This window comes from Taeniopygia guttata, chromosome 4, assembly GCF_048771995.1.
Source record: "Taeniopygia guttata chromosome 4, bTaeGut7.mat, whole genome shotgun sequence".
NCBI lineage: Eukaryota > Metazoa > Chordata > Aves > Passeriformes > Estrildidae > Taeniopygia > Taeniopygia guttata.
Window position 1 is genome coordinate 22,064,491 of NC_133028.1, and position 15,428 is coordinate 22,079,918.

At 38.4% G+C, this 15,428-nt stretch overlaps 2 protein-coding genes across 18 annotated transcripts in view; one reads left to right on the forward strand and one right to left on the reverse strand.

The window, feature by feature from the left end:
* RELL1 (RELT like 1) overlaps positions 1-15,428 on the reverse strand; it is a 127,788-nt gene that overhangs the window by 70,222 nt on the left and 42,138 nt on the right. For all 4 annotated transcript variants that reach the window (XR_012055565.1, XR_012055564.1, XR_012055563.1 and 1 more), the window contains exon 7: positions 7,648-7,721. The gene's annotated coding sequence lies outside the window, so the exon portion shown is untranslated. The remainder of the gene's footprint in view (positions 1-7,647; positions 7,722-15,428) is intronic.
* Positions 1-15,428, forward strand: part of PGCKA1 (PDCD10 and GCKIII kinases associated 1) — a 41,831-nt gene that overhangs the window by 16,077 nt on the left and 10,326 nt on the right. For 4 of the 14 annotated variants that reach the window (XM_072928072.1, XM_072928073.1, XM_072928070.1 and 1 more), the window contains 2 exons: positions 4,677-4,726; positions 9,757-9,811. The exons of 2 other annotated variants lie outside the window; for them this stretch is intronic. Coding sequence is in view for 2 of the 12 variants with exons in the window: in XM_072928063.1 (XP_072784164.1) it covers positions 9,757-9,811 (55 nt within the window). In the remaining 10 variants the exon portion in view is untranslated. Of the gene's footprint in view, positions 1-4,676; positions 4,727-7,046; positions 7,134-9,756; positions 9,812-15,428 lie in introns of those variants that run through there. 8 more of the 14 variants (XM_072928067.1, XM_072928065.1, XM_030270899.4 and 5 more) reach the window with 5 other exon arrangements.

The window sequence follows — 15,428 nt, forward strand, 5'->3', positions numbered from 1 at the left end:
TGAAAAGAATCTGCCTCTAAGTCTGTGTTTCCTAGGACTGAGGATTCAAAATGTCATCTGAAGCACCTCTGTTTCACAGTGGCTCATTCTTTAATTGTCAGTATAATAGTCACACAATTACAAATTACAATCAATAAGTTCCCCTCAGAAATCTGAGCCCAAAAGGCTATAGATGTTATCCAAATATATATAACCAAATGTTAAGCACATTGGGATTCTTCCAACCACAAATGTTAGTAATTATGATTATTCCTAATGTTGCAACAGAAGCATCATGTTCAACTAATTATAGCTCAGAACACTGTTCTACTACATCTTCTAGAAAAGAAATACAAATTTTCAAAGTCACCCAATTTTCATAGCTTTAAGCAAAAAACTTCAGCTGAATTTCTTACCTCTATTAGCACAGTCTTTACTATTAAGCCATTTGTGTAAGTTAGTTTCTGACTGACTCTCTAATCTTCTGGCTGCCAGATTTATAGACAGACATAATGTGTTTCCTCAAGGGATTTTTCTACTTACAGAATCAGTCTGCAAGCTTCTCATTGTCTGAATTATAGCCCATTATTTAATGTCATCCATTTCCACATCCTCAAAAACCTGAGGGAGACCATATTTCTAGAGGTGGCTCCCCATGGCTCTTTGCCAACAAAAGTGCTTTTGACAGTGAATGACACTCTTACTAATTTTAGTAGCTAAATTAGATGTTGCTTTGTCACCGCTGCCTGAAAAAGTCAGAGATGGGGAGATGCCTGGGTGTTCCTGTTTACAGAAACAGGCCCTAAACAAGGTAACTGCAACCCAGATAAAAGCTGGCAAGTTTACCTAATCACATGGATATATTTACATTAGGTAGTACATGCCACATCAGACAGTTTTAATAAAAAAGGCAGTGAGAAGAGACATCTACAGCACACACATCTCCCCTTCCCCTCCACCAGTAAATACATGATTTGCTGTAAGAATATAGACAAAAGCTCCTCAGTAAGGGCAAGCGAAGAGAAGATTCACAGCAGGTCTACAGACAGGGCCTGCAGGGAGCAGAGCATCAGGAAACTTTAGGTCAGGCTTACAACACACCCTTGGCTCTGCCTAGCTCTAGGTCACCTCTTACTGCTTGGTGACACCACAGCAGTACAGGCAGGCACTGATCCTCAGTGTTTGCCCCTACAGCACAAAGGCTGAAACAAGCCTTTCCCCCAGGGCATCCCCAGGAAGCTCTTGGCAGGTGTAGAGACAGGTGAGATTGGCTCAGCTGGACAGAGCATGGTGCTAACACTGCCACGGCTCTAGGCTTAATCCCTCTATGGGCCATTCACTTCAAAGATTAACTCAATGAACCTTGTGATCCCTTTCAACTCAGAATATTCCGTGATTCTGTGAACAGCTAAACTCAGGATATGATTGTGGATAAGGTCTTGCCTTTAATTTGTCAGAGGCTTCAGCAATCAGGCAATAAAACAATAAAGAGCCAAGTTTAACACTGAAGTACAAGTGATACACAGTCCAATTTCACCAAGTTTAAGGACCATACAAGTTTCTTGCCCTTGAAGGAAGGCCCACTGCCACGGAGAAGACACAGCAGAACACATAGCAATGATGGCTAAAGAGCAATAAATTACAGTTCATATTAATACATGCTGCAAACCTAGGTAAAAAGGAGTAGAAGAAATGCAGCCTCTTCTATATTCCCTATACTGAAAAGAGGTTTATCCAGTAATACAGATGGAATGATGATTTACTTTTCCAATCACCCCTACATAAGACCTCAGGATGTGCAAAATGGCCTTTACACAAAGGTTGTGTTTGATGAAATCAGGATGGTGAATTCTTTCTATGCTATAAAATGCTGTCAGATATAGCTGTAGTAATAATTTAAAAAAATATCAATCTTCAATTGACCATGTTATACATAAAAGAGAAAGGTAAAATATTTATTCTATACTTAGATGAAAAAATGTTCTCTTATAACAAACACAAAGACTAGTTGCTCAGTGCCTGGCATTCTTTGTGAATATTTCCTGGAATTACCGATGTCAGCATCAGGCCAGTGCAGCTACAGGTGTGTTTCAACATTTAAATGTAGAGAAGGAGAAGCATTTTTTAATTTAAATTTATCTTGGATATTTTTGCCACAAATTTTTAAAAAATAAGGATCATGGATCTTGTGAGGATATAAGCATCTTAGGGAAAGGAAAAGACACTTGAGGATTTTGCCAGATTGAAATGTTCAGTGTCTTGCACTCCTAACACTTAGTCCAAATCTTAACTTCCATGTAAATATTCATAAATGCATTCACCACAGGTCTGGCAATGTTGTTAGGAATTTTAGAGGTCCCAGATTTATCCTTTCTTTCCTAGAAGACTCTCTAAGCAACAAAAAAAAAAAACCAACAAAAAAAAGAAACCACAAAAAAAAAAAAAACCAAGACAATAGCAAGAACTGATACTTTTAGTACATCACACAGTTCCAGCAATCATTGGAGGGTGAATGCCATTCTCCACCTATAGTTTTCAGAATGCTTTCTCACTTGTAGGCAACACAGGGCATAGGGCATATAAAGCAACATTCAACCATTTTTTAAAGTATTTTCAAGCTTATTTTTCAGTATTTGGATATACAACCTCTATTTTCCAATTTACTTGGAGATTATCACCACATCTCAGACATCCACACTAACCAAAAGTCCCATCCATATAGAGGAGCTCAAATAATGTCATGAATAACTCCCTCTTATTAAAAAAAGGCCACATCTCTTCGTACACATTTTTCAGGTCCTTTAGATGTCCAGACAATTAAATCCTACACTTTGCAGACTAAAAGGAAAGTGTCACCACCTTGTTACATAACAATATAAACAAGGGGGAACATTCAGACAGGTCAAAAAGGGCACTAGCCCAGGAGCAAACAAAATTCCTCCTCCAGCATAACAAGTCTGGGCAATTGCCATCTATGAATTTGTTACCAAAGAAAAGAGTTACCATAGAAAAAATCTAAACACTGCCCAGCATAACAACAGTGAAAATGACAAAATCAAATTTAACTTTTAACAAGTTAAATGTTCTAGGAGAATGTAAGTCTTCAAACACAAGAGACTTAAAGCCATGATTGATATGATGTAAATTTTATGTAATTCCAACTCCCCATAATACCTGGGGTGTTTGCACAATTCCTTCTGAGGTAGCTGGTGCTGACTACAGCACTGAACTGGGGTCTGACCCAGCCTGACAGTTTCTGTGTTTCTTTGCACTTAATAAGGTAGAACTAAAAATACAATAAAAATCAAACAATGCAGACACATTCCTGGTGATCCATTGCAGAGACAGTTTTTGAAAGAAAGAGATTTTACCCTTTTTTTTAAATCCAGGGTGGCAGAAAAAATCTACTTGGTACTTTTTTTCATACTATAATTAAATTCCCAATCATGGAAAACAGACAAACTCACTCTTTCTATTTACCCCTGGAGTTTTCTGCAGCAGTCATTACTAATGCCTTTGTTAATCAGAAGCCGGCTGGAACTGAGAAAACAGGAGCTAACCTGCTGCTCCTCTGATCTGGGTATCCAAAGAACAAGGATTTGTTGCAGTCATTGCTTTGCCACCTGCCTGAGGCATTCAACTGTATCTGGCACAATGATGCTGGTAAACATTCAGGAGTAAATACACAATATTTGTATGTTTACAGCATCTGTGAAAGGGTGTGGGTAGGGTGATTTCTCTACTATGTGTTTCCAGAGAAAGTCAAACCCATTAATTAAATTCATGCTCTTGTCTTGCTTCAAAAGTAAAAACAGAGATGATTTATGGGCACTGACAGCTGCAGGAACTGGTTTTGCTCACTCACTCTCATTAATTAATTTTGAAGCATCTGGATTGGTTAATTTCTCAGATTCTAAACACACAAAAGGCTGCACATCCTCAGTTTCTGCAAAGAAAGAAAAATACCTGTTCCATGTAGAGAACTGTCTGTCATGGTTTCTCAGTACTGGCTTATTGTAGCAGGGGTCCCTGCCAGGTAATAATTAGCATTGACTCCATGATTCCAGAAGGCTGATCAATCACTTTATTGTACTATACTATACTATTAAGAAAACTCATCACCCTTACTGACAGTCCAATACAGTCAGACCAGATTGGTCAATCAATCCAAACACTGTCACCAGTGAACAATCAAGAAATCTCCATAATACATTCCACATGTGCACAACAACAGGTGCAGCGAGTGAAGATAAGAATTGTTTCTCATTCTTTCCTCTGAGCTTTCTCACAGCTTCTCAGGAAAATCCTGGGAGAACTATGTCTTTCTCTGTTCAGAGGATATGGGATTAGCACACTGGCTGAATAGTATCTACTGAAACTGTGTGTGTACCTCAACATCCCTGTGCCTGTCTAGGCTACCTGTAGGATAAAGCTGTAAGAGGTTCCAATCATAAAATATTTTTAATCCAGTATTATTTTATTTGTCCTACAAGAAAAAGTCTAAAATGAGAAAGTAACACCTGTAGAACAGTGTAATCTACAAAGCAAAACAAAAAACTTCCTCTAATAACAGACCCAGGGAAATTGCCAGAAACACTCCCTTCTAAAGGGAATATCAATGTCTCTATGTTGCATATAATGATATATGCAAATATAAATATGCAGCAATACACCAGTGTGTTTATTTCTTCTTCTAGGTTCTTTAAACAGGAGGCAGATCACTAGCATTTGGGGCTGAAAGCTGGAGGTAAGCAATCAGAAGACATTTATGATCCAAGCTAGGAACAGGAAATTGTTACAGAAGTGGAAAATTTTGGGTGCTGAACTTTCTCCCTTGGCTCCTGTGAGATTTTTACTAATAAAGAACTATATAAACATAGACAGATTATATTGACATTACATTACCTGCCCAGCAGAGCCATATGCTGCTTCTGCAGACATGGCCAAAAAGATCAAAGCTTCCCATGCATTAATGAGCTGAACCTGGGTGTTACATGTTTCATATCATGCTGTAGACCTATATTGACCTATATTGACAGAGTGAAGGGCTGGGCCAGAACACTGGATCTTTCTGTCAATCACTTATTTTATGATTCTATACAACACTTGGTAAAACATAAGGCAAATTTATTTTGTTGTGATTCATAGTCCAGACAGCAGAAAGCCTGCCAGGAACAAGGATTCTACCATCTAAAGCAGCTCATGATCACTAGTTACCAGGAAGAAATATAAAGTAAGCAGCATGGTCTACAAAAGTGGTGGAGCAAACAGAACATAAAACTCTTTCTGCCAGTGACCCAAAGGGGCCTCACTAACAGATTACTGTGACTAAGAACCTCTAGCTAGGCATGAATGGGCACATGATACTGGGTTGCAGAAGAAGAACTAAACTGACAACACTATCCCAAGGTGCCTTAGCTATTAGAAAGATAGTAATTCTCCAGAAAACACTTGTACCACTATCAAGACCACAGAGCTCTTTCAAATAGCCTATTTTCAGCTGTGAATAAAGAGCTCTCATTTTGTCAGCTCGTTTTTACCACTCAGGAAACAACCTGTGCCTTTTCAGTTACTGATGAGGTGCTTCAAGAATCAAGGAGATTTGTGAAGTTAAACAGTGTTCATTAAATGTTAACTGGTGCAGAGCATCTCACCTGCTAACATTCTTCATGTTGTTGGTGACAAGTTTCATATTTACAAGGAGCAATGTGATGACAGAATTCAAGAGCTGACATACTGATATATTTTAAAAAATTAAATTCAAGAAAAGTTTGACAGAATAAATAACCTCAACATGATTATAATTCATATGTAGTTTTTGTTAAGAAAACTGACTATTCACTTGTCTTCCTCCTCAATTCCTTCAATGGACCAAGACCCAAGACAACTTTAATTACCTACATTTCCTTCTTTTCATCGCTATAGAGTCTAAGAGAGAACTGTGCAGTTTGACAGTTGGAAGATTGTTTCTTCACTCCAAGCGTTCATAGAAACAATTCAGGATTTTCAAATTCAGCTTTGATTTCACAAAACTGCTCCTTTTCCTAAACATAGAACAGAATCTTAAAGGCTTTGAATCCACTCCTAGAAAGATTATCAGATTTTTACCATGAAAATGCAGTGAGAGGACATTAATACAACCATATGTAAACAATCATATTAAAACACATGGGCACAATCAGAAAGAATGCATGGAAATCAGGGGTTTGTTCCACTGAAAATTAAATTGCAATGAAGAATTGAACTCATCAAAAAGAACTGCTGAAAAAGCTTGGACAACAGACTTTACAGCAGAGAAAATATTTGAATGGTACCACAAAAGCACAGGGGCCAAGGTTGTTGGAGAAGGGAAGGAAACTATAAGGAAAATGCAAACCTCAGGGCATTTGAATTAAATGGGCAATTAAAACCACTATTGATAGCTAAACATTTGATGAAACTCTAGGGGACAGCATAGAATTCTAACACTTTTTATCAACAGAGGAAAACACCTAGTGTCTACAACCAAGTGATCTTCAGCTCAGCTTGGAAGAGAAAGTTATGATTTCCAGAAAGAAAGAGTTAAGCCCTGTATTGTTTGAGTAAACTGTTAGTTCTCTTTGATCCCTAGGGTGAGGGAGACCTTTCTTAGGAAAAGTGCTCATCACTTCACACATTGTGCAGAGAGAGGCTGTGTGCGGTGCTTGAAAGCTTCACAGTGGGAGCTCCGAATGGAGCACAGCCAGGGGTGGACCAGAGTGACAACTGTCCAGCCTGCTCAGAGAATGCAGCACCCCATGCACCTTTCCAGTGGAGGACAAGCACAACTTTTAAAACCAAAAGCATAATAGTGATTCAAGAGCAGCACAAGAAGGTGGTCAAATAACTGCATCAAAAAGGTTAATTTTGTTCAGCACGAAACACACCCAGGATCTGAAGCATACCTATGGTTATGTCAGAGCAGGTTTAGAGAATTTAATTTTGATTTTGGTTTTATGACTTTGAGATAGCATGTTTTCAGCAACTAAATGAAAGGGAAAATGCTAACGTGAGCTTCTGAGAGCCAAAAGATTTTGTTTAAATTCCAGGTTATTTTGGAATGTGAAAGCTACTTGCTGTTTGGATCCATGACAACCACATAGACACTCTTCACTTTAACAATCTACACCAGCATGGTAAGCCATATTCCAAAGACTAGGGCTCACTGATAATTGTGTTGTGCAATAAGCCAGAGTGACTAGGTGTATAAGGCTTCATGCTTCACACTTCTGGCTCAAAGAGAGTAATATAAAAACTATTAAACAACATAAGCAAGAAGGATATGGCAACATACCTTGATTTATGAACACTGTTTTACGCACCAGACAAGTATTAAGTTTCCCAGAATATCTCAGAAAGGATGTTGCTAAGCAAAGATGATGGTAAAAAGAATACTTAATTAAGATGTCTGAATGCAATATATAGGACTAACAGCCAGGCTCGAAACTATCACCAGCAAGCAGAAAAGGAAAAAATCCAAATACAATGGAAAGAAAGATACTTTAAACTTAAGTTTAAGAACAAATATAGCATCGTTTGTTTACTTTTGGGTCAAAAGCCAATTATACACACATCAGACAGAAGTTGACCATCAAACCAGTTATCATTGGACATGATATAAGGAGAGACAACAATAAGCTGACAACTTACCAGTAGCTGTGACTCCCAGCAGCTCTCCTTTTTGTCATTTTCATTTTACATTTCTACAGAATTATAAGAATTTCCTAGAAGATTCAAAATAAACAAACAAAACTCAATAATAAATTAAAGGAAAACTCTATAGCTAACCGACTACTTCAGTACAAACAGACAAAAGGAATTTACAGCACTTAAGAATGCACTTGAAAGTTTAGTTAAACAAGCTACCTCTTTTGAATTTTTTAAATGAAATCTGCATCCTTTCATAACTGGACCATGGGTTTCGTTTTTCATTTACTTTCACTGTATGCATAAATGTTTAGGCCATGGCTTATACAAAACAAATAAGGACATCAAGACAGAATTATAATGCAAGCAAGATTGTTAGATATCTGAACGAGAATGAAAAGGAGAAATCTTATAACTAATTAACTAATCATGCCTATATAAAAAAATATAATGCAAAAAGGGCACAAAATGACCGCAGTAAAAAGTTGCATAAAAACAGGAACACATCATGATTCATTCTTCATAAGCTTTATTATTCACTTCACATAAAGTACTGATCACACCTTTAACAGATGCACAAAAATATTCAACCCTTTGCAACAGTATAGTATGATTGAATAGAGCTATAAATCTTCAAAGTGCAGCACAAATATTAAGCTCTGAGAAGGATATGAAATGCTGACATACAGGACACCTTAAGTGATTTGCTCTAAGGGCAAAAGAGCAACATAGTGCATCGAGGCTGAATGAATCCAGCTTCTCCTTAGCAATGAGTCACATCAGATACCCAGGCCACTTAAATTTGCATTTAGGTTTCAATCATATTTCAGGCCTTTAATAGAAAGTCTTCTAAATGTCACCCATGGGTCAGACACTATGCAATGTTGTCCTCTTGAATTTGTAGGCAAACAGCAACCATGAAACTTACAACCATACAGCAGGGGTACTTTCAAACCTGGAAGCTAGATAGTGAAATTTTATAAGAACTTATTAGAGTTTATCCATAAATTATGAAAACTATAACTGTAAAGACTATGTATGCAATGAGAGTATTGCAAAAACAGCAGCAGCAGGGATGACCATGTTGCTTGTACTATCCTTGTTGCCTTGTACTTTCCCACCCCAGCCCCATTGCCTATGGATGCTGAATTCAGGAATGAACTATCCTGACAGATCCTAGGAGTGTTCTGCTGAAAGGGATCTCAAGGACAACAAAAACTTCACTCTCTTACAAGAATTGGATACTCTTGCAGGTTTCAAGAATGGTGCAAACTTAACACTGTGTGGACTTGTGGTTTGTAATGTAAGCTACCCTGAGAATTTTACTCATGCAGAGATGCTGAGAATGAAAGAAAGCACACAGCCCAATTTCTAAAACCCACAGCAAAATAGTTTGCCCATGTCACAGAAGTGAGCTCAACTTGGTGATTCATAGTCCTTATAGGTTTGCATGCACACACAAATCCACAAATTCAGTATTGTTATACTCTAATTCTACAATTATCTCATTATAATTTATTTGTCTCTTTAGAAATTCTTAATGCAAAACATTTTGCTGAGCTTTCCATTTAGCTGGAGCACATGTCTGAAAGAACAACAGCTTTACCAATATTTAGAATATTATTGCAATGCCACAGGCATTTCTTAAGTTTCAAAGTTTGTGAAAATCTGAAGGGTGAAGTTCTGACAAGCACACAAGAAGTTTTAACTGATACTATGAATATCCAAATATCCTGGCTCCTGGAAAGGAAAAAAAAAAAAAAAAAAAGCACATAGGAAAAAAGGTCTCATAATAATAAAAAAAGGTCTCTGCATATTTGAAAGTTTTGTAATTTTACTGTTGTTGTTTAAACACTTCACATGAGTCCTAATCCACTGTAGCAAAGCTTATGCTCACTTTAAGCAGGTTAGCATTCCAGTTCAGCTCAAGGGGATGAGCATACTATTCAAGTGATTTATTTGATCACTGTCTAAATTTAAAATTCACAATGGTACCAAGAGGGGGTTGTCCTATTTCCACATTGTTGCAGTAGACAGTAAATGCCTCAGAGGTTCCTTCATACTTATGCGTGTACGTGAAGAAACCACTTGCAAAGTGTTTTACTCTTGCAGGACCAAGACATTTAAAACAAATCTTTCAAGCAGTCGATGGAGTACAATTGGAAAGGTAGGATTATTTTTTTTCTCCTTGTGTAGGTTTAAAAATGACTGGCTGTTCACTATTGTAACTTCAGCATTCCACAACATAAACCATCTCTCCCTACAAACTCCACAGTGTTTTCTAATGACAACACTCAGCTGCTACAAGCACTAGTGACAGAACAAAACCATGTTTCTTTCCAACACATAAGTTTCCTGATGTAGCAAACAAAACCTTGCCAATTTCCACTCTGAAGTTTAGAAAGACACTGTAGAGAAGAAATACAGGAGTAAAAATTTCAATCAATCTAAGTTAACACAGGTGAAAAATGGCAAGAGAAAATGTGAAAGTGCAGGCAAGTGCTATGGAAAGAACAAGAAGAATGGAAGGCAAGCAGAGGAAAGAGGGGGATTTGGGAAAAGAGAACTAATTAGAAAACATAAGGATTAATTTGGTTTGAGAGGGAGAGCACACTGACCTCCGACAGTTGCCCTATAAAAAGCTGCAGGTTATGCCATCAAATGGTCAAACACAAAAGCACAACTTCCCGACAATGTCAGGAAATCTACATGGCCAATATGTTGAATTTTAGGGAGGATTTTGTTTTGTTTGGGGTTTTTTTTGTGCTGGTTTCTTTTTCACGGGGGCAAGGGTGTAATTTTTTTACTTTTGCTTTTACAAAAGAGAATCATTGACTCATTCTAACTGCTTATGGCTTTATCAAATTTTCTTGGTATTAAGAGAGGCTGATGTTCTGAGCACAACAACAATGCTACCAAAATACCTGCCACTAGCAATATTTCATATGATATAAACAAATGAGAAGCATCTGAAATATTCAGGACAAGATGAATTTTCGGCACACCAAGCTACAGCTGAATACCAGAGCTGAGATCACATATCCTGCCTGGCCTAAATCCTGCCCAAACACAAGTACACAGAACACTCTAATCCTGTATTTGAAGAAATCTCCATGGACATCCAAGTCTATTTTCAGAATATTGCTCCCTGAAGTAAAAACGTATGGCATACTGCTAAACTCCAGCAGCTTCTCTTCATACCCCCTTCCAAAGACTCAACAGGGAAAAAACAAACAATTAAACAAAGAAGCACTGAGCCTTTCCGTACAACTGATGTGCTACCAAGAGTTTTTAATAAGATAGAATGACAGGATTACAGGAGTTAATCTGCTTAGACTTCATTGCTGATTTCCGAAGTTTCACTTTAACTTACAAGAATTTCACAATATCTAAAACATATGAGATCACCTCTCTCTCCTTTTCTGTCTTATTCTGTTCACCAAGGTCACCTAAAGATTCAAAGTCCTTCAACAGCCTAGTTTAAAGATTCTGTTATCTTTGGCCCAAAATTTCTGCAGAGGGCAAATAAATCATTTTTACACAGAACTCAGAGGCAAATACGAGAGGCAACAGCTTCCAGCAGATGGGCCAACAAAGAGCTTGATTTCATATTGTACAGAGTGCTGCTATGCTGCTGGTGAGTGGCACTGTCTGGCAATGTACATGGCACAACCACAGAATCACAGAATAAGCTGAGTAGGAAGAGCCCCACAAGGATCATTGAGTCCAACTCCTGGCCCTGCACAGCACCATCCCCAAGTCACACCGTGTGCCCAAGAGCATTGTCCAAATGCTTCTTGAACACTCAGATTTGGTGTTGTGACCTCTCCCTGGGGAGCCTTTCCAGGGCCCGGCCACCCTCTGGGTGAAGAACTTTTTCCTGACATCCAACCTAAACCTCCCTGACACAGCTTCAGGCCACTCCCTCATGCCCTGTCAGTGATAACCACTGAGGAAAGATCAGTGTCTGCTCCTCTTCTTCCCCTCACAAGGAAGCTGTAGACTGCAATAAGGTCTCCCCCTCAGTCTCCTCCAGGCTGCACAGAACAATTGACCTCGGAATAGACTTAGGAAACATTTTGACTTGTCAATTTTTTCTCACAGACTAAATCCTACAGCAGTAATGCTGTAGCTTTCATGCTCAGTGTCTGACATTTTTGATTTTTCTAATGTCCCAAGTAGGATTTCTCATTGATAACAGCATCCATAAATCTGCACTGAATTATTCCAGGAGGCTAAAAAATAAGCCTATATCAATATATATGCAGTTGAGAAACAATCTGCATCTGGAAAGTACTTCTATATTTAAGCAGGCTTAAATCACTTGACTCTGTAAATGAAAATCTAAGAAAAAGTGACTTTCAGGCCAGAAGACAGCACCCACATCAAGTCCCAGTCAAAACCACAGAGAAGGCAGTGATTGCTTTACACCATATTCAAAGAGTTAGAGAATTCCATCATAAATTAGGATCCCCATCTCAGTTTGACCCTCAGTCAATAAGACATTCACAGCTATCAAAATCATATCCTTGATGGCATGCTCTTAAGCAGTTTGCTCAAGCCTGCCATTGGGAAAAGAGCGAAGTATAAGCAAGGGAACTTTGTGAATTGTAGACCTATGGCAGCACCATCTCAAGACCAGATACTAGAGCTGTTTCTATGTTAAAGGTTTTAAAAAGACATTGGGTACAACCAAGGATTTTCAGGTGAAGGGCTAGAACCCAAGAATCCATTCTCCAAAGTGCACAGCTGCACAGAATCACAAAGAGACTCTTGTCTTTAACCTCTCAAGAAAAATGACATTTCAGACACAGTCCCTCTGTTACACAAAAATTGGCTATAACTAATTTGAGGCGCCACTTGTGTTGCCAAACACAGATCCCCACTCAGGCTTAGCCTAACACAATTACTGACTCACATATAGCTCCTCTGCTGATTGTTTCTCTCACATGTATGTGACCATCTGCTTCCCATTTTTGCCTTGTCATACATTTAGACCATGAATCCCTTGGGAAGGAGCACATTTCTATGTTTGCCTCTATACATTATGGGACTAAACAGGACTCAGGGCTTTAGGCCCCACGATTAAACAAGCTATTATATTTTCTGGGATTGATAATTTTAAAAGACATGTAACATAAACTTCAGTAATTTAAACACTAGACTATGTAAGCTGGGTAAACCCAAACTTAGAAAACAAGCTTAGCTGAAGAGGAAATGAATGGATTTATGCTACCAGATATATTTGCTTTTCCTTTATGCAAACTGGCTAATGATTGCGAGAGTTGTACCCTTTTCGCCACACTTCCTTTTACTCTTTAAAAATAAAACAATCATTTTGTATGGTAAATAATGGGGGCAGGGAAATGTTCTGTGACCTAGTACTGTGAATTATGAGGAACTAGTCAGAGAGAATGTATTTCCTTTTAAATATCTTATAAATATTTAAAATCAATTGCAAAGAGCATAACAGGAAAAAAATTATATGTTCAGATCACCTCCAAGCTTGTACCCTCTAGGGCACTCTGCTGCAGCAATAACACCTCACAAAAAGGTCCACCTTCCACATGAGCTGGCCTTACTCTCTCAGCTGTTTATAAAACAGTCAACAGCTACCAGAAATAGTAGCCAGTGAATGAAATAGTACAAGAATGACTTCTTAAAAACAAAATGAAGAAAAAACTAACTAACTAAAACCAGAACAAAACCAACAACACAAACCCCAAAGCTGTCAAGGTAGAAATAAGAATCTATGATGAGAATTAAACATGGCACTTCATATGCTGACTAATACAGTCAGGAAGCCACCAGGAGTAGGTGGAAGATCTGGCTGACCTTACTGGTTTGAAAAGAAGGACATTTTGAGGAGGAGCCTAGCAGGATTTAACATAGCTATGCATATTATTATCAGCTTAAACAATGACCAACAGTTACAAATCAAAATAGAACACCTTTTGTAAAACTGATAGCATCTACTTTTCATTACCTTCCCCTTCAGCAAACACACCCACAAACAACAAGTGCAGGTGTGCTCAAGCAGTACTGGTAAGACCCAAACTTCCCTGCCTTGAGACCTGCCCACTGCTGCCTCTTAGTTTGGTGCAAAACAGCTGCATGGAAAAGTGAGAACGTGAAGGGGCAATGTGGGAGCAGAAAACCTGTCAGCATCTGACGAAAACAAAGCTAGATGCCTGAGGTATGGGAAGAGAGCAGCTGTAAATAAGTGGAGCATTTGCATCAGTCCAGGTGCTCCCCATTCCAACTGAAGTGTTCACACAGGCACATAACAATTAACAGGTATTTCCATTGCCAACTATACTGGTATCATTTCTTGGCAGTACAACTACACATAAGTAAGATAATAAGCAACTATTTTTCTATTATAAGCAGAGCAGACTAAATCTGACCTTTTGTCTGCATTTTGAGAAAACAAATGCAGCCAGACACTTCCATTTCTCCGACCATCCCAACTGCCAAAGCAGTTTCTCATCAGATCCAGATCCATCATGCTGGCAGAATGCTCTTCCCCTGTGCTGAGAAATGTCAGAGCATGCACCCACAATTAGGGGGCATGACAGACTTCTGCACAGTAGACACACCTCTCAGCTAGGACACTGTACTCCAGCTTGGATAGTCTTATGAACAATGCAAAGATATAATACAGAATTTATTCTATTATAGTACTATTTCACGTACATAGCAATTAGAGTTGACTGCTACTGTTGTGATCCTGGAACCGTATATTTTTGTCAACTATTACTATTGCAAATTTCCTGGATAAACACTTAATACTTGCATACCTTTTCAGATGACATAACACAAACAAAGGTTAAAAGCATGATAGCATACTGGTTATTTGGTGAGTAGGCCATACTTTGGTGATTAGCTATGCAATACTGAGGGTTCATCTGGCAAGTATAGTATTTGTTATTTGGGTATTTGATATTCATAGAATCATTGAAAGGCTTGGTTTGGAAGGGACTTTAAGGACTGTGTAGTTCCAACCCCTCTGCCATGGACAGGGATGCCACCCACTAGACCAGGGTGCTCAGGACTCCATCCAATCTGGCCTTGAACATTTTGAGGAATGGGGCATCCACAGCTTCTCTGGGCAACCTGTTCCAGTGCCTCACTACCCTCTGGGTAAAGAACTTCTTCCCAAAATTTCTGTTTTTTCAGTGTAAAACCGTTCTGCTTACAAGTAGAGCAGTACAACCATCACTATCTACAAGTATAAGCTCCCTTTAAGTACTTGAAGGCCACAACAAGGTCTCCCCAGAGCCTTCTCTTTTCCAGGCTGAACAACACCAGCTTTTGTAGTTTCCAACCCTCTGAATATTTACATCACTTTCTATTTAATCTCCTGAAAAGTGTGGGATTCTGCTAACTAGAAACAATTCTGTTTAAATGTAACTTAGTTTGTAACTGATGGGCAAGACTAATTTGCTTTGCACCTTGCTATGACTGCTCATGTACCTTTGTCATTTAAGGATTCAGTTATTCTGCTATGTATTACCTTGATGAAGCAAAACCCTTTTGTGATATCAAATCTACTTCCTCAGTAATGAAAAAACTACTCTGTCAGAATACAAAGCATCCACATTTATGAGGCTGTAACTGTGAGACTGCTTTAATTTTCCAGATAATAAGCAACACATGCTTCTGATCAGTGAAACCCTCTAGATTTTGATAACTGGACAGATTAAAGTCACTTTTCTCCCTTGAAAAAGCTACAAGTCTAAATCATTTTCATGGCTTTACTGTGAAGAAGCCTAAATTTTATC